Here is a 24,402-nt window from a genome sequence, read left to right on the forward strand (position 1 = left end):
ATGTATATCTATTGCACTGATAGCTACACCCAAAACGTTTGACTTTAACTATACGCGAACTAAGGACAAGGAGGAACAGTTGGCGTTACGGACGAGGAAAGGTGCCCATCAGTGGCACTATAAACCGGTCAATGGCCAGTCACCTATGGGACCGATGACACATACACAGGACAATAAATACAACGCCGGCCACTACGGTGAACATCCGTACAACAGCGGCAGTGCTGGAGGTGGTGGTCAACAATTGCCACAATACGCGTCACGTGATCCGCACCATCCGTTTATGGACAGGGATATGGATGACATGGAATGGCAGCCGTCGTCGGCCCAATTGAGCTGTCAGGTGTCCGATGTGTTTCCAGTGCCAGAAATGACAATATATCGGGTGAGCGACGGCGGCGATAGTAAGGTCCAGGTGTTGACCGAAATCGAGCAACGAGTGGACCGTAACGCCAACGGCGCCTACAATGTGACCATCACTAGTGACCTACGCGACTACCAACTGGTCCAACAGTACGGCAGTCATCGAAACAATTACGAATGTCTGCTATTGTTAGCCGACGGAAGCAAAAACAATTTCCAGAGAAAGAAACGCATCACTTATTTAACAGGTTTGTTGTCATCGTTTTTAATGTGTATATGACATCCCTCTGTGTGTATGTTTGATAAATGGACAGTTGTTTTAGTTTTGCTGGACACTCATAAACTCATCATACGGTATAGACATTAGTGGGACACACACACACACACACACACAGTATAATAATGACAATTATTATTATTACAATGCATTAGCGCAAAGCTCCGGGAGTTTTCTATGAGTTGATTAACTTTTTGTTTTGCAGTGCATTTTATTTGTTGTCTTTTTTTCGTTTGTTTGTTTTATTTGGTTTGTCTTTTAGTTTTAGTTAAAGAGTTTACTTTCAAAGAGAGAGAGAGAGAGAGAGAGAGAGAGAGAAAGAAAGAAAGAGAGACTCACTCTTTGTGTTAATAAAGTTTTGGACAATTTATTATCAATAATGTACTCCTAATAGACTAAATTGAGAGTACAGTACTTTATATAATAAACAATATATTATAGTATGATTTTTTTCAGTTAATTTTCTTAATATATCTATATTTAATGTTGTTTTTAGTTTCTTAATTTATTTTTCTTTATACAGTACCATAATATACCAGTGAACCAGATTTTTGTCATACAATTAGCAAAATTATATAAGTTATTATTTCAAACATAATTAAATAAATAGGAAACTTAAGTTATTATTTTTAAACCAAAAAAAAACCATAAAAATAAATTTTAATTTTTAATTATATAAAAGATTAATGTATAGATTTGGAAGATGAGAAAATATATATATATAAGAAAATTAATAATTAAATTTCTTTTCAAAAATTAAAAAAATATTTTTTTAATTATCGCTAATTATATGGAAAAATGTTGTGTTGTTTTTATACAATTTTTGTTTTCTTAATTTCCTATATATTTTAGTCAATGCTAAATAAATTTGTTAAAATTTTCTATATTATATCAATTTATCAGTAAATTGATAAAAAAATTAATTAATTTGCAAAATAACAAATCTTTTTCATTAATAAGATACAGAAGTTTTGCGATACATTAACTACATTATACTGTTTATAAATATATAATCTTATATATATTTATTATAATTATTATCATAGTATTATATAATGTAGTTTATAATTTATATAGTCATCAAATTTTAACTCAAAAATTTTCTACTAAATGTACACTATATTTAATATAAATATATATTAATTTTTAAGATATAATAATTATCAGTCAAGCGTTAAGTCTTAATTAGACGTTATTTTTGATAACAGAATATTCTCTCTCTCTCTCTCTCTCTCTCTCTCTCTCTCTCTCTCTGTTTGTTTGTTATTATTTTCTGCATAATATTGTTAGTTAACGATATAATAATTTTAAGTAAAAATATCAAGAATATGAGATCTAAAATAAATAGCAAATAAAACAATAGATTTTGTTGTTGTATTAAATAGGTTTTTAACAGAGAAAAAAAATAGTTTTAACTTAACAAACAAACTAACAAAAATCGTTAAGCAATGAATAGATAGATAAACAGATAGATAGTTAGTAAATGAAAAGTGAAAGTAAAACTTGTGATAAAAATAGTATAACATATTTTTTGAAATCATATTAAACAACGTATACATTATATATACTCTATATAATATGATATATCTTTTTTTTAAAACAAAATTCTCTGATATTTTATACTTTTCAATTGTTAGACCAGAAAAACAAAATACTAGAAATACTAATACAAACAAAACAAAAAATAAAAAGGTTAAGCACACAAAAACATTGCAAATATTTTTTGTCGTTTCATGTATTTTTTTGGAGACAAATGTTAAACAATATATGATATATAAATAGAGAAACAAAAAAATTAAAATCAAAATATTTTTTTTCACATTCTTCTTCAACATTATCTATCTCTGAGATCTTTACTATAGCGAGAAAACAATAGTTAGATTGATATATAAAAAACCAAAATAAAAAATCCTTTTAGTTTTTTCAGTTACACTGTGTGTGTGTGTGTGTGTGTGTGAAGTGAGATATCCATTAAAATAATTTTTTTTCGTACTGTTGTTTATTTCGGTGACACTCATGACAACATCCCTGTCCTCTGTATATATATATATATATCCTTCTTTCTCTCTCTCTCTCTCTCTCTCTCTCTCTCCTATTCAATGTTATCTAACTATACCGTCAAATAGCAAAATAAAAAGAATTTTATAAAACATTGAAATATATACTGTTTATAATAGATATAGAGATAAAATCTATATATCTTTACAACAATACAATTTGATATGTTTTATATTGTATATAACTTCTAAAAATTTCTATGATTTACTGCATTTGATATGTAATATACAATATATCGATATAACATGAAATTCAATATTTTATAGTGGTATATATATACAGTATAAAAATAGTAAAAAATTATTGCCCAATGAATTATCAATTGAGTAAAAATGTTATTTCATATATATATTATTCTAACAGATGTTTAACACATTTTAAATTTTTTAAAAATATTATACAATTTAAAAAAATATATTTTTATGTAATATTTAAGTTTTATTTTTATTTTAACTTTTATATTATAAATATTTAGTGTTTTTATAAAAAAATATATTTTTATTACATATGTTACACTACTAAATTTTTTGTAATTATTTGATTTTTAAAAATTATTTTCAAAAATAATCTATAATATAAATTACTATATTTTTATAATTATAATAATATTAATATAATTTTTTTGTTGTTTTAATTACAGAGTTTGCTTTATTAAACAACACATTCATCATTGCATCCAAAGATAGCCTCATATTAATGTTAGTATCGTTGATGTCATTACTGTTTTATGGATCAAAATTCACGTAAAATTGTATATACCTATTGTAACACATGTTTTTTGATTATCAAATTTTACACAAATATTTATATATAAATAATTAAGAGAATTAAAATAAAAAATTAATTTATTTACTACTAATAACAATAACAACATAAACAATTTATGTAATATAAACTTAAATTGTTTATATAAAAAAGCAATACTAACTAACAATAATGATAATTAAACAATTAATTAATTGATTAATTAAAAACTAACAACTAGTCGTCGTTAAAATAAATTGGTATAAATTATTACTAATTAAAAAAATACTAAAAGTTGTTAACAACTAGCAAAAAACAAAATGAATAAATGAGCAAGCTAAACTTTTGATGTTTTTTAACATGATAATAATGATAATAATAACCATCTAGTTAACACAAATGTGTATGTTTAAATTTTTAATAAAAATATTTATTATTGTAAATGATTACACGAGAAAAAAAATTTTTCTTTATATAACATAAAATATTTACTTAAAAAAAAGTTTTTAAAATACCTGAAAAATGCTTCCAAATAATACTATAAAAATAAATTTAAAAAAATATTGCTGTTATTTGTGATTAAATTTATTAATTAGTATAATTTAATTTAATTTTGAAACACAGTTTTGATTATTATTATTATTATAAATACTAATAATTACGTTTATATTTATTATTGGCTATTATTTAAAACTACACAAAACTCAAAGCAAAATATAAATCTCATTTTTCTACCCAATAAATAAATAATTTGTAAATACATTGCTATTATAAACTGTACTAATAAATGATAATTTTCAAAAATTTTATGTAAAACCAAACAAATACACAGACAAAAATAAGCATTCAACTAAAAAAATGTAACAAAATTTAAAAATCCTATTAAAATAAAACAAAAATTTTAATAAATATAAATTGTTTTTCAAAAAATAAGATAATTTCTATTATATTATTTAAATAAATTTAAATTTCGATTAAAATTTTAATTACATTTATTTATGGTTATAGATTATTTAATAAATTAAACTTTCTCTAATAAAATAAAAATTAAATAATAAGTAAAACTTTTAAATAAAATTATAAAAAGTAAAATATTTTTATTTTGTTTATATAGTATATAATCTGTATGTAAAATATATATATATATATATATATATACAGAAAAATAGTAAAGATATATATCTAAAGTATTTGGTGACACAGATATACACTACATATATATATATACCGTATATAAGCGATTAGTTAGCAAAAGTGCGGATTCAAAATGATAGACATTATTATGCACTTTATTTATCCGTCAAAATCACATTTTCCTAAACAGTAAACACAATCTCTTTTTCACTAATAATATACGGTATATATACACAGTATATACTGTAATATTGTCAAGTAATCAGTTATAGACAGTTATTGTCAGATAAGCCATTGGAAAATCTGTGTATGTACTGTATATAATGTTGAGTAGATAGGAGGGGGCGAAAGGGGTAAAGATAGTAGTTATTTGTAAGGGAGAGGAAGCGGCAGTTGTCATGTCAAACATATTTGTTGTGATACTAATTTTAATTCCCGGGAGATTTCCGGGTATATGAAAGAGTAAAATAGGATAAGAGAGAGAGAGAGAGAGAGAGAGAGAGAGAGAGAGAGAGAGAGAGAGAGATATCTAAAAACATATATATATTTACTGAAAAAGTCACATCAATTTGATGTATTTATCGTAGTTTGTGTGATCATATTTACATAATAAAATTTATATTACTATAATTTACAAAATAGTAACTAATATTATACTGTATATATATATACTGTATATATGCCAATAATAAAAATTATTAAAAATCTTATCAATAAAACTATGTAATTTTGAAAATTAATATAATAGTTATATATATATATATATTCGTTTAAAATAATAATTTTAAAAATCTTCATTAACAACCAAAAAAAATAACACTAATAGTCAGGCATTTAGGCCCTCTTTTAAATTACATTACATTAAATATTAGTACTAAATGTGATGAAAATTTCTTTTTTTATTGTATACAATATATTGGATATATTTTAGTTTCAAAGTTTCTCCCCATTCAATGTTGGGCACAATTAGCAGATAATAACAGTATGTGTGACATATAAGGCTATATTACTATACAATATATTGATATATATATTATACAACTGGGAAACATTATCATTATCCAAAAAAAATAGCTTAACATTTTGGGGTTAAATTATAAAAGATTGCCACCATTTAATACAAACTATCATTATATAATCACTAAGAGTTTTTCAAATGATAATATATATATTTTTGGATAAAAACTATAAAACTATGCGATTAGTGTGTTTTGATATCAATAACAGTGAGCGTGTGATTACAATGATTGCTATATTTTGTGTGTTAAATTGTTTACAGTATCTAAACACTATTGTGTATATTATAATGTATATATAAAGTTACTGTACTGTATATACACACACTTTTATATAGATGATAAATTTATATGTGTAGTTATAGAAAAATAATAAAATTGAAATACATGGATTTTTGAAAAATAATCAATAAATATAACTTTAAATCATGCATTACTTTAAGTTATACTCTGTAACATATAACTTATAACATAAATTTTAATATCAATAATAAGGATGGCATTGTTTTTTTTATTAAACAAATTGTATGTACTGTATGTTGTTGTGCCAGCAAAACATGTATCTTAATATTAGAAATTTGTTAACAATAAAAAAAAAGGATATAATAATAATACAGTAAAATATAACATATTAATAAATATTTAAAATATTTATAACATATATATATATATATATATATATATATATATATATATATATATATATTGATAGTGTGTATAAATATTTTGTGATGAAAATTTATTATATTACTAACTTTAAAACGTTAAGTGTATATGTTTTTTAAAGACTAGCACACAGACAACCCTACCGGAGCTCTGGTATGTGTATGTGTTTGTGTTTAACTTCTAAACGAGAAGAAAAATCACTTATTTTGTTGATCACTAGCACTGTTATGTTGTTGTTGTTGTTGTTGTTGTTGTATGCAATGGTAAATCCTGTCAACTCATCAATCGATCCGTTCATTTGTTTTATCTTAACAGAAAAAGCTGTGCATTTTTTTTTCTCTCTCTCTCTCTCTCTCTTTCCATGTAATGGAAAGGGATGGATAGGGTATGTAAAAGTATAATAAGTAAGTACTGTAAGTAAAAATGTGTGAGGAAAGGGAGACTATTGGAAGACTACAGTATAAAAATAAGATATAACAGTAATACACATACATATAAACACATTTATTCTGTATATACACACATATATACACACTCAGAAAAAAGTCTACTTATTTCCCAATCCTAATGATTACCAAATTTTTCCTCTCAAATGCCTATTATGTATATACCATTGAATACATTGAATCCGAGAAAAAAATAACTGTTAGACAACCGACAAATACGAGTGATGTCTTGTTTTCTTGCAATGATTTTAGGCAAAAGTTATCCGTAAAAAATCACTGCACTTTTACACCCAATATAATACTCTAGTAGTAGTAGTAGTAGTAGTAGTAGTAGTAGTAGTAGTAGTAGTAGTAGTAGTAGTAGTAGTAGTAGTAGTAGTAGTAGTAGTAGTAGTAGTAGTAGTAGTAGTAGTAGTAGTAGTAGTAGTAGTAGTAGTAGTAGTAGTAGTAGTAGTAGTAGTAGTAGTAGTCATAGTCGTATTTTAGCCGTTAAGCCATTGATACAAAAACGTTCAAACATTAACCATAAATACAACAACAAAAAACAACATTTTCTTATACATAAATCAAATATACAGTATATAAATGATAAAAGTGTTAAATAATAACAAATAATATTATAATAAACTATTTTGTTTGTAATTAAAATTTTATTAGTCTGTAATAATATGTTAAATATATTTTTATATTAAATGTAAAATATATAATTTATTTTTTTCTTATCTGGTATGCATGTTATACATAACCACTAAATTTTAAGACTACATTGAATGTATCACCAAAAAAATGACTGTCCTTTTTATGATTGTCTATTGTCTGATGTCTTTTAGTTTTAGAGACATTCATTCATCGGCTAATCCCTGAGCGCTGACCAACCATTAAATGCCGGAAAAAGTCAAACAATGAGAGTCCAATCAATTTTATTTTATTTTTTTTTGGATCTATCATTGACTATATAATCAATATATCACATAATCATTTATTAATGTACAATACTGTACTGTATATATATAACGGTATAAAAAATTCAATATAAAATTTAATAATAATAAATTTATTTTTTAATCAACAATATTAGAAAAAAATTACTAATCGCTAAATAATTGACTAAAATAAAACTACTACTACTACTACTAGAAAAATATTATTATAATAATAAATTACTAATAAATAAATAACTAAACATTAGTTACGTGTGAATAACTAGTAATTAGATGTGTTTTTGTTGTTGTTTTTTGTTATTTTTTTGTGAACTAAAAGTTGGGGTTTTGCACTGTTGGCTGATTACTATCGACAGTATCAACCAAATTAATAGATGATTAAAAAATAACATATAATTTGTCAAATAACACACACACACACATACATACACTAATCAATACATTGAAAAAATATATTTTACACCAATAATATAAAACCATTGCATTCATTGTATTGGAAAATAAGATTTTCATTTATAGTTGTATGCACTTTCATTATACAACAAATTGTTGTTTATATTAGTCAATTAATGGGGAAATTTTTTTATGTTAAAGGGTAGGCAAAAAGGGTTGTCAAATGTGTTGTCAAATGTGTTGTCAAAATTAATGCAAATTAAATAATAATACGAATAATATAAATTATTTATTTGCCAATCATCTATACTCTCTATAGTGGAAAATTAATTGACAATTAATTTGTGCTCTCTCTCTCTCTCTCTCTCTCTCTCTCTCTCTCTCTCTCTTATAAAGCCGTAATAATAGTAATTATTATTTCTATTTGCTATTTATATTAATACTACACAAATAATAAAATCGCTATAAATCTATAGATACTGTGTATATGAAGTGCCACAATAATAATAATAGTCATCATATGATGTTATTCACGTAATATCGACACTAATAGATAAAATGAATGTCAGTTATATATATACAGTATGTTTGAGTGGGTGAGTGAGTGAGGAAAGAAAGAAAAATTATATAAAACACTAATGAAGTGATAGGTTATGAAACGTTGGGTATATATACAGTATATATATATATATAATCAATACAATAGTATTTTTCGTTGTATTTGTTATGTAAGACTACGCATACCGAGAGAGAGAGAGAGAGAGAGAGAGAGAGAGAGAGAGAGAGAGAGAGAGAGAGAGAGAGAGAGAGAGATCTGATAAACCAACTAATAGGTATTGGTTTGAATAGAAAAAAGACAGTGAAATAAAATTGAACTGAAAGCACAGTTATCTATTAAGAGAAAGGGATGTAAGGCTTGGGTAACAAATTCTTTTACTGCCATTTATCTATCAATTCATTCATTAGTGGTCCTCACTATTACATTCAGCCCTTATACTTGATTTTCGATGCCTTTCCTCTCATCTCATTTAGCTCTTTAACTCTCATTCACTCATTCACTCACTCACCCAATCACTCACTTATATACGTTTTTTGTATTCATTTCACAATTACTTAATTTGTATGCAAATGGAAAATAAAGTTTTTTTGTGTAATAATATGTATAAATTTAATAAAAATATAATAAGATGCCCAACCATTGTCAATTATAATGTTTCAATTTTGATAATATTGATGAATTGTCACATTAATTACTAATCAACTAATTTAAAATGTAAATTAATTCATTAGTAATTAATTAATTATAATATTTTATTTCAAATTTACAAAAAATGTTATTTATGGTGTATTGCTATTAGTTTTGATGAGTAAGCCATGGCAATGAATAGGAAAATATATATATATTTTAAAAATTAATTTTTATCTAAAAAAATGTGGGAGTATTTATTAAATGAATAATATATCATATCTATGATAAAATAAAAACTACAAAAATATGTTAAAATATATTAATAGTTGATTCATTATATATTACAAACACATTTTTAAAATTCATTTACATTAAACATATTGTTTTGTATAACTTTTAGTATACTCTTATGTAAATTGTATAGTAATAAGACATAATTTATCTATTTGTCGATCCCTTATTCAATAATAAATTTTATTTTTATAATGTCTCTCTCTCTCTCTCTCTCTCTTTTGGAAAAAAGCCAACTAAAAACAAAACGACACATCCATTGAGTTAACCATCCATTGGGACAAAACTAACAGTAGTAGTAATCTTACGATTATATAACTAGTGTGCACACAACCTAACAGTGCATTTATGTTGTTGTTGTTGTTGGATCAGTCTAACGATAAGAAAAGACGACACCGATGTATATGTATATATGCTCCTAGAGCCCAGTCGTATAGTGGATTTTATAAGTCAGTTAAGCACTGGGCGGCTAGTAGTGTGTCAGATGCCTAGAGTTCCTGTGCCAAACATTTGGAGCATTAATAATGAATAAATCTCTGGACAGGAATAGAGGGGGGAGAATATATAGATAGTACATACATAAGCACTGAGTAAGTACTAGGAATATACCGAAACACAAAACCGATGAGTAATTCATAGGCCGGGCATTAAATGCTAACTGTGCGGCACACACTTTCCCTTTTTCACATAATAACACCGATTTTTCTCTATTGGTTTGGTTAATACTAATCTACTTGTGCTTTACATACGTATATCATATGTAGTGTTTTTTTCGGAGAAAATTATATTCCAATATTATCTGATAGAGAGATAGAGAGAAAGTGAGAGAAACGTTACATTATTATAATAGACGACATTCCCCAATATATATATATATATATATATTATATAAAGTACTGTATATATATCCCCCTGATATCCCTTGGCTCATACATACATGTAATATCAGTTTCCTATCTAAACTGATATACATATACAGAGACCTACTATAACAAAGCTCTCGACAACAACATCACGAGATGATGTGATGATAAGTGTGGTGTATAGCAAAGTATAGTATACCGTACCACACCATACTCTACCATACTATACCATATAACGTGTTATGTAACACACATTAAACATCAAACAATTAAATAATGAAAACTTTGGTGCTGTAAAAATTATATTTATATATAAATTATATGTATGTGTATGTGGGAAGTATGGGTCAGTGGTGATCACTAGAATACTACATATCTAACATCTCTCTCTCTCTCTCTCTCTCTCTCTCTCTCTCTCTCTCTCACACACATACACATACTCCCAGTGCTCGCCAACAGTTATATATATTGTAATTGAAATGACAATAGATTTGTCGGTAAAACTAGAAAACTAGTGGAAAGTGTTTTATTATTCTAATTTATAGCACCCGACCATTGGGTTTTTGGCTATAATGGCAATAAGCTGCACCTGAGTTCAACAATTTCCAAAACTAACTGAGCGATTGAGAGAGAGAGAGAGAGAGAGAGAGAGAGAGAGAGAGAGAGTGATTTTGATACCAAAATTGAACAATAAATCTGATTAAACATCTTTTAGCTCTCTCTCTCTCTCTCTCTCTCTCTCTCTCTCTCTCTCTCTCTCTCTCTCTCTCTCTCTCTCTCTCTCTCTGACTCATTCATACAGAAACTACACTTTGAATATATATTTAGTGAAAAAATATTTTTAAGAAATAACTATTGAATTTCAATTTATTTTGCGAACGACTTTTTTTGGCAATATTGTGATTGTGTGACTAATTTGAATATATATTATACTCAAGAGATTATATACATAACAATAATACTTTATATATAAAAAGTGAAAAGTTTTTTTGTGGAAGTTTAGATAAATTGAAAGTAATTATAATTATAATAATAAATAAAATAAAAAGATAAATAATTAGCAGTCATTTTATTTTATGATATAAATTATTAAAATTTAATAAATATGAAAATTAAAGTAATTGAGATAATTTATAAAATTATAGTGTATATATGCTTAATGCTAAAAATAAATTATATCTCTAACATTATAAAAAATAAATAAAAATAATATACTTTATATCATTTACTTTTTTTATTTTTTAACTAAAATTTTACTTATTATTGTTATTATACAACTTAATAAATATTTAAAATGTATTATAAAATAAATAACAAAAGATAAAATATAAAATCAAGAAAACATTGTTAGTTTTCAATATTTGTAGTTATTTTTATAAAATTATTATATAATAATTACATTATTTTCATTATAAAAAAACATATATGTAATAGTAATAACATTACTACTAATATTAATAATGATAATGTAAAGTAATATATTATATTTTAGTATAGTATAGTTACTGTATGTTAATAATATACAATCAATCACTGGTTTGTTTTGGGAATAGTAGTCTATTAGTGTTATGTAAATAAGTTCTCTCTCTCTCTCTCTCTCTCTCTCTCTCTCTCTCTCTCTCTCTCTCTCTCTCTCTCTCGTAATGTCTATAAAAGCATTTCAAATGTTTTTACTAGTATTTGCAAAAACAAAACTAAAATTTTTTAATAATGAATTGTTTTTTGAAGAGTGTTTAAAATATTTTTTTTGTATTTTATTTTAAATTATAATAATCATATTTTGTGCGCTTAAGACTATATACTGTATTTAAGATATATATATAAAAAATAACAAGTATTTTGACATATTTTGACATTAAATAAATATTTGTGAAAACCTTATGAGAAAAGATTTGATTATTTTGTAGTACAAAATAATAATAATAATAAATTGTTAGCAATTATTAATTCAAATTTTTTTTGACTAAAAAATAAATTTAAGATTAATATAAAGTTTTATTCAATTAAAAATGGCATATACTATTTATATACAGTATATATAATATAAATTATATAACATTTAAATAACATTGTTTACTTATTAATTAATTAAAAAAGTTATTAAATATATATATATATATATTTAAACTAAACCTGCTTACATAATCTTAACGTCTTAATTATAATTATTTAATTAATTAAACTAAAAACTTTAAGCATAAGAAAAATCTAATATAACATTACATTTTTATCGCATAAATACAGTAATTATTATATTAATATTAGTAATTTTATTAATAAGACTAACAAATTTGAGAAAAAATACTTTACTATACATTGTGTATTATACAGTATATACAGTATTCAACTAAAAACATAATAATTCCCAAACAGTTTCATTTGTTTCTATGTGTTAATACCATACATGAAAATTTCTCTCCCTTTTTTAATTAAGGAAACAAATTCACTGTACATAACATAACACACACTTATACATAGCCGGCACCTCCTTCTACGGGTTGCCTCCCATTCCCTTTGACTGACATCTCATTGCATAGCATTTAGTAAATGAAAGAATTAAAGAAAGAGAGAGAGAGAGAGAGAGAGAGCTATGCAATGGCTAAATGCAATTGAATTTGTCACATGAAATGTGTATTCAATTGGGAATTATTTTTCAATGTTTTTACTGTGACTTCAAATTAAATGAAAGCCAACACACAGAGTGTGGTACAGTAGTAGTAGTAATAGTAGTATTGAAATAGTTTTATTTTGTGAAAAAAATTTATGCTTCAAATGCACAGTTAGTTTTAGATGTCTGAGTCTGAATAGTATTAGTATTCTACAGTAATTTAGTAATAGTAGTCATAATACAGAAATGTATGTTTTATTATAATTTTCGTTTTTTTCTATTTGTTTTTCAAATATTTCTCGTATACTTAAATATATATATTGTATATATTTTTACATTATGTATATATAAATTTGATACTTACGCTATTTTCTACGTTATTTTTAATATAAATTAATATAAAAGAGATTTAAGAAAATCAAAACTAGTGTTAATAAAAATTGTAGGCTTATATTTTTAAAAAAATAGACGTTAATTTATTTCATAGTTTTAATAAAGAAATAAAGAGAGAAAGAGAGAGAGAGAGAGAGAGAGAGAGACTAAAACTGTTAAATAAAATTAAATGACTGAAAATTAATGTCAAGTTTTTTTGCGTTAATATAATAAATAGTATTTTAGTTAAAAAATATTTTCGTACAGAATATTCTGTATTCTGTATATAATATGAAATTTATTTGAGAGATTTTATTACAATTTGCATTTGAATAAAAGATTTAATTTTATTCAACTTATTTCTCTCTTTCTTTTATTATTTTTTTGTCTGTTAATTCTTGTTTAATTAAATCTTTTACTTATTTTTTTAGTAATAAAATAATTTCAATTAAATAAATCTAAATGCTTAATATATATGTACAGTATATTAGGGCTCTTAAAAAAATTAATCTCAATGTTATTAAATATAAAAATAATAAAAAGTTAATATATAGATAAACTACAATATTGTTTTAATTAGTGTGCATTTATTTATTGTTTTACTTAATTATTGTATTTTATAATATTTTTAATATATTTTAGTTTTTGGAATATTAAATATATTTTTAATATAATATAGATTACACATGTATTTATTTGTAATCAATTTTTCAAAAATATATTCATTTTATATAATATTTATACATTATATGTATGTTTGTTAAATAGGTGTGTTTTATTTTAATAATAAATAATTTTTTTTTCATTATTATTATTGTGTTAGAATAACCAATTGTTGTTTTTTTATTAATTATTTTACAATATATTAATGGTATTAATAAAATATGCTGTATATATGCAATGCATATATATATGTATATATTACAATACTAGTATAGATATGAAATAAAATTTATGATTTTATTTTTACACAATGTGTTTATCATTTCAACAACAAAAAATACATTATAAAAACAATAGTTTACTTACTCTAATCTACTATAATATATTGAATATATAGTTTTAAATATAGTATATATATCTAAAAAATACTATTAAACTTTCATTTATTATAATAAAAATATTTTTCTCACTTTCTTTGAGCCCACAATATACTTGATGTGGGGCTATAGTTGACGGGTTTATTACTGGCACTGATATGTCAACTAAACTATATTGTATGGTATATGGATTGGGTTGACACCACTTAATAGAAAGTTGTCTAAATATCGTATGTAATATATTCATGTATTAATATATATATCAAATACTGTATAGAATATAAAGATATTTAATATTTATGACGTGAAATATTCAATGTCCTCTTTATTATTATTTTTTATTATTATATTATGTTTGTGTGTGTGTGTCATGTCATACGTGTCATATAATATTAAAGTCAATATAATATTCAATATTTTCTTGTAATAATAATAATAATAATACTATAGTTGTTGTTTAAATCAATATTTTATGGGTATTTTTTTGTCAACTATTGATATGCAATATTATTCAATAAACAGTATTAAGGTGTATAAATTATATACCTTTATAATTACATATAATAATAGTTTGTTGTTAAATATATATATATATACTATTGGATATTGAGATTTATTATAAACATTTTATTTTTTGATAATATTATTAATAATAATATATTTATTAATATTTATTAGGGTAAATTATTTTCTGACAGAAAATCGTTATTTTATTTATTAGATAATTAATATTTTATAAATTGTTTAGTATTATTATTATTATTAATAATAATTTTTCAATATAAAAACAAAACAAAAATTTAATATATTGATTATTAAATTAAATTACTATAATTTATCTATATACAGTTTATATAATATGTTATTTATCCATTTATTTATTATAAATTACCAATAAATACACAGTATATAAATTATATACAGTTTTATAGTTCATTATTTATTATATCTAATATATAATAATAAAACTTTTGATACTTTAAATTTTAACATTTATTTCTTTTTTTTAATAACTAGAGTTTTTTTTATTATTAAACATTAAACTATAGAGTAAACAATTTTGTTTGATATACAATAAAAGTTAAAAACGTTTTTTTTTTGAAAATTATTTTCAATAAACTACTAGTGCTATAATAATAATAATAACTGTAAAAAATTAATGAATCTTTTAAAATGATGTTTTCAGTTCAACAACAAACGTGTGCACAACAACAACAACAAAATAAAATAAAAAGTTAAATAAAATATTATTATTATTATTGGCTGTCTGTCTGTCAGTCAGTCACTACTATTAGCTATGGATTCTCTTAATAAATAAGAGATACATTATTATCCATTATTTACAGTATATATATATAGTGAACGAGTTGTGTGGATCTGTAGACTAAAAATTATTTTATTTTTAAAAAAAAACTCATCCAATAGTTTATGTGTGTTATAGTCTCCTCTCGTAAAATAAAACTTATTGCTATAAAATTAAACTCAAATTCCCATTAAATTGATTTTTTCTTGTGTTGGGTTTTACTATAGTTTACTATGTATTGTGTATGTGTGCACACAATATATCATTTCATTATCAGTAGTAGTAGTTGTTGTAGTAGTAGTAATAGTAGTATTGCCATTGAGTTCAGTAAAGGAAAACCATTTTGCACAACAACAACAAAAACACAAAAAAATAGTTGAGAAAATAGACACTAATAGTGGAAAGGGAGTGGAAAATGCCTACAATTGTATGCCCGGGTGTCTGTCAAACACATTGGAGATATACTATTGAGTGAAAGAAAGAGAGAGAGAGAGAGAGAGAGAGAGAGAGAGAGAGAGACCTAAAAGTAAAAGTGAGAATAACTAGAAATAAGAAAATAATATAAGAAATAAAAGTGTGTATAAAAACAAAAACAAAAAACCTATTATTAGTTAAAGAGTAGCAAAAATTGTGAGCAAATAATTAAATGTGAATTGTATTGCAATCTATTGTATTGAATTGTATGGCAAACACACACACACACACACACACACACATACACACATACACACATACAGTATATATACATTACACTATTGAAGTGAAAATGTTTATTGAAGTTTTAATGATATTTTTTATTATTACACTAATTCTATAACTAATGTCAACAAATATACTATATTGTAGATTTACTTTTTTTTACTTTTAAAAATTCAATTTAATTTACTAGATTATTATTACTATTATATTTTGTTGTTATTGTAGTAGTAGTACTTTATAATACTATAATATAAATTATCTAGTTCAAATTTGATCAATAACCATGGTGTATATAACCATATAGTTTTTTTTCTTTGTAATAGCAATAGTAAATTATAAACGCAAAAATTATTTAGATAAAAAAATAAATATGTAATATATATATATATATATATATAACATAGATGTTTTATAGCTTTATTGTGTGATATAATAGTATAATATTATATAAAAAATAGATTTTTACAAAGCATTTGCTTGAAAAAATATTAAATGATTTGATTTTTATATATAAATTTAGTGTTCAAATCAAACTATCATTACTAGTGCAGCAAAAGTGATATATATATATATATATAACAGCAAAAAAATAAGATAAATGTTAACAATAATTCACATTTTTGTATGTTTCAAAAATGTATTTTTTGAAAACATTTTTTTATATTATTATTTTTTTGGTCATTTTTTCATTTGGTATTTCATCTATTATATACAAAATATATATAAATACTAAACATAGAGACACACATTTTTTTTGCTGTGGTTTTTTTGTTTCATTTAATTTTATTGACAAATCATTTATTTATCGGTTCAGTGTTTGAAAAATTGCTTACAATTTAATACAATATATCAATAAATAGCTACAATATTTTTAGATACAAATTAAATAACACTTACACAAAAAAATATTTTGTTGTCGTCGGATAATATGAAATGTTTAAATATATAAAAAAAAGTTTTGAACTAAAATTTTTATTGATTTATTAATTGATAGTAGTTACGACATAAGGGTGACGGAAGGGGAAAGCACAGTGCTTTCCCCCATATAACAGTATGACGGAGAATAGGTGACGGAGATCACGTGACTCCACCTAACCTAACCTAAGTGAAGTACACCAATGACGTCACTACTACCTCTACCCAATCTGACCACCTACCCGAACTGACCACCTACCCGATCTGACCACCTACCCGAACCGACAACCTACCCGAACTGACCATCTTACCCGAACTGACCATCTTACCCGAACTGACCAACTACCCATAGTAACCACCTACCCGAACTGACCACCTACCCGAACTGACCACATACCCAAACTGACCACATACGCGAACTGAGCAACTACCCGAACTGACCAACTACCCGAACTGACCAACTACCCGAACTGACCAACTACCCGAACTGACCAACTACCCGAACTGACCAACTACCCGAACTGACCAACTAACCGAACTGACCAACTACCCGAACCTAACCCAACCTAACCTAACAGACCACCTACCTAAACTGACCAACTTACCGAACTGGTCAACCTTCCGATGTATTAGCGGAGAGGGGATAGCGGAAATCATGTGACCTAACATGAGTGTAGATGTAAACAAAATAAATATAAATACATTTATTTTTAAAATAATATTTATAATTTATTTACATTTTATTTATTTACAAAAGCGTTCATTAAATATTTTCTCTCTAAAATTTTTATCTAATACATATGATATATTTTCTTCAATTAGTTTACACTTATATTCATGAATACGTCTGTTAAAAACTATCCAATGCCAGTTAGATATACGAGCCTGTCTTGAAGCATATGACCAAACATACATAGTCTTTATCTGTATTTTGTCATCAAATCTAACTTTCTTCATATTTATTTGTTTATTAAGTAATCAAAGTATTTAAACATAAACTCTTCATATAATTCATTCAATGCTTTTCTAGTATAAACACCAGTCAATATCATTTTCCCTTTTCTAGTGAGAGTTATATGTCTTTTATTACCACAATTGATCCTCAAATGTGGAAATATTTCCAACTCATAATTACTGCTCCAATTAAATTGATTCATCAGTTTCTCTACATTCAAGTCGTTTTTCAGGTTATGTGACGCAGCAATGTTAGTCACACGTAAGTTATGTAATTTGATATCATATCCGAGTTTTTGTATTATGCGAGCAGTCTTTCGTAATGCTATTCGACCATCATTTTTTGATTTTGCACCCACACATACTAGTTTACCAGAGTCGTATATCATAACCGTGGCATTAGGGTTACGATACCGTTTAATTACTCTCACAAATGGGTAATTGTGATATACACAATTACAACAGTTGTTACACAATTTTCTTAAATCAATAAAACCAATCATATCAAAGAGATCAGCAGTCATCGAAACATTAGTTATCACAGGCATATTGATAATGCAAATTGTATTACTATAATAAATGTTGATGTAGTTATAAACTCATAAACTATTGCATCAACTATTACAAAAACAGTTGAAACAAGTTGTTTAACAACTATTGCTTCAATTATTGCAACATCTGTTGCAATAAGTAGTTTAACTACTATTGCAACAACAAATAGTGTATTACACTATCGTAAATCCTGTTTACTCTATAAAATATTAACTTATAAAAGCAAAGTGTATACACTATTATTGTATTAGTGTTTATTAGTTTTGTTATAACTGATTATTATTGTAAATTAAATTTTTCATCATCAAAATGGTTGGCAAAACATTGTTTCAAAAATCCATTTTCACCAAATCTGATGGTGAAAACAAATTTGACAAATTTGTTCGTGTATTGGAACACGAAAACGGTGAAAAATTTGTGGACATCCGACTGACTGTTTGCAATGATGGAGAAGATGTCTTCTACACCAAACATGGCGTTTATTTATATGGTAATGAATTCAAAGAATTGTTGAAAAAGATGGAAACCCAAGACTTTGGTTCTTTTGGAGATCTTCGAGTTATCTCATTCATGCATTTGAAAAAACAATTGTATTGTTTTAGTATCATTAGTAATGGTAACATTAAAAAATTAAATGTCATATTCCCTGAAATTGACATTATATTGTCATTGAAAGATGAAATCATTAAATATCTTAATTAAAGTAATTATTGTATATTATAAAACAAATATTGTAATAAATAAACAAAACAAATTAATTGAATAAAATAAATTTTATTAATAAATAAAAAATGTATAATTATTTACATTTTAATATGAAAACAAATAGTAATTTTTAATCCATTTCCACAATAGCTCACATTTGTGTTGAGCGCATCTCATATCTGATTTATCGGGTATGATACGTTCATGAAAATGACATGAACGGCCTCCATACATTCTCTTTAATGTCTTAAGACTAGGACATCTATACTGATCCAATTCAACGTAAGGTATAGCGCACATGTCCAATATATCCGCCAATTGAGAGCACTTAATTCCAATGTATGGCTTTTCTTTGCTTTTGATTTTCTCATACATCTGAATAATAATTTGTTTGGCATCCATTGTTGAGTTTTTTGTTATCTCAGTGTTTACTGTACGTAACGATAATCCCAATAAGTTGTTGGCCAAATAAAGGTTAGTAATCCGATCTTTCAATTCCATATCTCTATAAGTTAAGTTTGTCTCACACAACTCAGACATTTTACAAGTGTGAGATATTATTGCAATCTCACGGGGGACAAAGATATTGTTATAAACAAAACCTTGTGCGTCCATTACACCACAGATTTGATTAATTTTACTCATTTTACAGATTAAGTTTGTTTACTATAAAAAGTAAATCGTGTTCGTTGTTGAGGGGAAACCCTTCTTCTATAAAATAGCGCTCAATGCGATGTCTATATGTTGACGCAATATTTGCTAACGTACCATTAATTACGTTTACATTAGTCATAACAATAAGAAACTTTTCATTATAAATATCTTTTATTTTAATGTATATTCTATAATAATCACTAAAATTTTTATACACATCTGATAAATGACATTTACCAGTTACATAATAATTTGGCAATACAGTCATTAATGTGAGGGTTAAAACCAAACACAGTTTGGATTTGTTCAAATGATCCGCCATTAAAATAATTAGTTAAAAAATAAATACAATATAATCCACAAGTATTAGAGTATACACTTTGAAAATTAATACAGTTGTAATACCAACCGTTTACAGTATTGTCTTTTATAAAATTTAAGATATCATTATGTAGTGGTTGTAATCCAAATGAATCAAAATATATAATGCTACCATTATTTGTTTTGTATACACTAACCCAATGTTCCCCAGGAGCACTAGCTTTATCTGTATTAATAATAACACCACTATCTTTTGGTATAATATTTGGTAGCATATCTCTAGGATATGTACCATAATATTTATTACAATTTTTAAAATAATTATTTATTTGTAATGTATTCATAGTAATTTATTGAAAATTTTTAATAGCAAATCTTGAGCTCTCTATTTCTACACAACTATCATATTCGCAGAATATGATTGCAGTTACAGTCTCTTGTATAGGGTAGGCAAACTTTAGTTCAACTCGTAAGTTACCTCTAACCACAGTTGATACATAACCACTTTTTGCTACTCCATCAGATAAATCCGGTGTAAAATTGAATCCAAATAGTGTATAACCTTCAGCATACTCTTCCCGTGTTATGTCAATATCTGTTGAGTGTTTGATTTGATTTGCTGTTTCAAATAATCCAAAATATTCACGCATATATTTTTTATTTGCAAAGTCTGGTGTGTATGGTCTGTGTGGATATTGAGTCCCATCAACATAGCATGCAATGTGTCGGATATTGTAATTTTTAAAATAAAATGGGTTCATATTATATGAACCATTATATGCTTCGTTACTAACAAAACCAATATATATTTTTCTAGGAATCACTCCATTGATGACATTATTTAAATAACAATCTAATGTGTCTTTAGCTATAATTGATGTCTTTACTTCCTTTCGTGTAATAAAATAGCGGGCATTAGCACTTTCAAGTGCTCTATTGTGTGCCACAACTACTTGTGGGTTAACAATAGATTTATGCATAAACAATCTTACGTCCATTATTTCAACTGTTGGTATCAATGTTTTATCATAAATTAAATAAAACTTGGGATCTTGTGGGTAAATTTTAATATTCAGTGTGACCCCTCCAAGTAAAGACTTTACTTGCGATGCTAAATCAATGTGCAAATTGCCATACATTTCGACTTCACACCCGTCAGATAATGAGTTACCTGACGGTCGTATACGACTACTTCTTATCTCATTTACCGAATCCATAGGTGTCTCATCTTTATGCCAAAATGCAGTCTCTAAATGTGTATTTCTAGCATCACTATTACTGTTAAGAAGAGTGTCAATATATGACACATATGAATAATTCACTGATGATGTTGTAACAGTTGTTTGACCAATATTTACATCAATTTGTTTAATAAATGAATGCATTAAATAATTGATTGGAGATATTAGTTTCCAGTCTTCTGCTTTAACTTCAGGTGTTGTTGATACAGTAGACTTTTGTAATTTAAATTTTAAACATAAATAAAGTTCACTTTTGCTTAAGTTAATATATTCATTTAAGCCTGTATGTATTTCAAATTCAATAGTATTTGTTGAATTAGATAATGTACTTATTGGACGGTGTTCAGTTTGAACATCACGTTCAATCATTAGTTGTGTTGGTGGTACTCCAAACACATCCATTTCTGGAAGTGTCATTAGAGATGATAATTCGTGTATTGTAGACATTTTTAGTATTTTCTTTGTTTTTTCTTAACTGTTTTACGTCTTTTATAAGATTTTAGTTTAGTTTTAACTTTACGTTTACGTCCTAAACCTTTTTGTTGTCTAACATTAGAAACTTTATTTTTAACATCTGTTAAAATAGTATCAGCTGATCTTATCAACTGATTTGTGCCGGCTTCTTTGAATGATTTACCAGATAGTATATCATTACCAATACCGTTAAATGCATCCCATCCTTTATTTGCTACATATTTTAATGCAGGTTTAATGTGTTTAAATATTTTACCAAATATACCATTACCGGACTGGTATCTATGCCCAGCATAAGATACAATACCGTTACCGGCTTGGATTTTATAGTAATCAATATATGGATTATTCATACTTTAATAAAATGCAATGTTATAGTTACTCTACCAAATTTAAATGGTATAGATAAACCACTATCATCTTTTATAGATATTTCAAGTGTTTCAAATTCATTGAGTCTTACAGGTCTATATTGAGGTCTTTCATAATTTAAATGTACTGTATCTCCAAATTTATATTTACGCGGTATTTCAACTACTCTCAGTAGAGGTGCAAATGTATCACCAACTAGTGATGGGTATACAATATCACTATATAAATATAGTGAATGAAAACCACCACTAATCTCTACAGGATGAAAGCCTTTAATAGTATTTTTATTTTCAATTCCATTGAATACTATATTAACTAAGCTATTGCTACCATAATAATAATTATGTGTAACTTTTCTATCTTTTAAACCTAAAATGTTTTCAATTTCTTCACCCAAGTCAGGAAATATTTTAACTACACTTTCAACTATACCAACATTAATTGTAATAAAATTATTAATCTCATTATAAACTAATTTTGGTGGTTTAATATCAGTAAATAAAGTCAAAATATTGTTAATTTCATTAACTAATTTCTGTGGTGTTTCATAATAACCAGCTTTAAGTGTAAACTTATCATCATATTGATTAGACTTATCACCATATATACGGCCCATTTCATCAAATAATGTAATTTTATGATCATTTAATATATTATACCATGATTTGGTATAAGTTATTTCAGATATACCAACACACCAACTATCATCAAGTTTAACTGTTTTGCCTAATTTTGTTCTAAAATCAGACATTGTATTGTCAAATGTTTTGACATTATTAACTAAAGTAATATATTTACTCATTATTCACAAAGTTTTATTTGTGTATTGTTATCAAAATAACAATTCCAAATAATTTTTTCTTTATCTCTTAAAAATAATAATACAACAACAAATATAATAAATAAAATAAAACACAATATGTTAATTAGTAAACAATTCATTTTTATTTTTAAAATACAGTATCAGAGCCTTTTATAACATTTTTACATAGTTTAAGTTTAGGGTTAGGCATTATATAACCAATACAACTAGTTAAAATAATTGCCCATAAATTTTTGTTGCCAATTTCAAAAGTTAAGTTAATTAAGCTTACAAATATTACAATTGTCATTAATGACATTTGAATAGTAAACAAAATTAATTCAGTTTTACACAATTTATTTAGTATAGACATCTTGAATGCTATCAATCCAACTGTTGTATTCTTCCGGATAGTTCAACCACTTAACAAAATACTGTCTACGACCACGTCTAACACGACTTCTAATAACTCTTTCAATACGGTATAGATTTTCTTTGATCTTTTGGATCTCTTGTGGATAAAATCGCTGTTCAATAATATTTCCTTGTCCATCACTTAGTCTAAACACATATTGATTATCACCTTTTATAGTCTTTACTACAGTAAAGACTTGATCAGTCCAGTTAGGGTAATAACCTTTATCAAATTTAGACATTTCGTACACTTTACGTACTTTATCTCCTGTAGCGACATCTGGTGTTTTAAACTTTTTAGATTTAACATATAAGTTATTGTATACTTGTTTTGTATTTTCTGTAGTCACCTCAATAGGTGACATACCTATAGATCTGTGATATGATGTATTGTATGCTTTAACAAGTTTTTGTAGTACATCTACATATCTTCGCGAACCATTAGCAGTAAAGTATTTAAACATACGTGACTTTAATGTACGATTAAAGCGTTCAACTATAGCACATTTTATTTTATAATCATTTGAGTGAAAGTAGTTGACTCTATTTAATTTTAGATATTTTTGAAATATTTCATTTAAAAACTCTTTACCTT

General features: G+C 25.3%; 3 protein-coding genes across 3 annotated transcripts in view; 1 reads left to right on the plus strand and 2 right to left on the minus strand.

Moving 5' to 3' along the window:
- Positions 1–3,468, plus strand: part of LOC128951650 (uncharacterized) — a gene marked incomplete at its 5' end in the record, with an annotated part of 30,486 nt that extends 27,018 nt beyond the window's left edge. The window contains 2 exons of the mRNA XM_054296900.1: positions 24–611; positions 3,339–3,468. Coding sequence (XP_054152875.1) covers positions 24–611; positions 3,339–3,445 — 695 coding nt within the window. The remainder of the gene's footprint in view (positions 1–23; positions 612–3,338) is intronic.
- A 14,809-nt stretch (positions 3,469–18,277) lies between these two features.
- On the minus strand, positions 18,278–18,820 carry LOC128951660 (TATA box-binding protein-like 2). The gene has a single exon (XM_054296911.1). The coding sequence runs from the start codon at positions 18,818–18,820 to the stop codon at positions 18,278–18,280; it is 543 nt and encodes a 180-aa protein (XP_054152886.1).
- A 2,034-nt stretch (positions 18,821–20,854) lies between these two features.
- Positions 20,855–22,192, minus strand: LOC128951671 (uncharacterized protein F54H12.2-like). The gene has a single exon (XM_054296922.1). It carries the CDS (start codon positions 22,190–22,192, stop codon positions 20,855–20,857), a length of 1,338 nt encoding a protein of 445 aa, XP_054152897.1.
- Between the last annotated feature and the right edge of the window lie 2,210 nt (positions 22,193–24,402).

The sequence above is a fragment of the Oppia nitens genome, unplaced genomic scaffold (genome assembly GCF_028296485.1).
Source record: "Oppia nitens isolate AA-2021 unplaced genomic scaffold, nextdenovo-longstitch-racon4-pilon3 scaffold11_pilon_pilon_pilon, whole genome shotgun sequence".
Taxonomy (NCBI): Eukaryota; Metazoa; Arthropoda; class Arachnida; order Sarcoptiformes; family Oppiidae; genus Oppia; species Oppia nitens.

Bases quoted from the DNA above. Each gene is read 5' to 3' on its own strand.
- LOC128951660 (XM_054296911.1), bottom strand. From the start codon at position 18,820: ATGCCTGTGATAACTAATGTTTCGATGACTGCTGATCTCTTTGATATG.
- LOC128951671 (XM_054296922.1), bottom strand. From the start codon at position 22,192: ATGTCTACAATACACGAATTATCATCTCTAATGACACTTCCAGAAATG.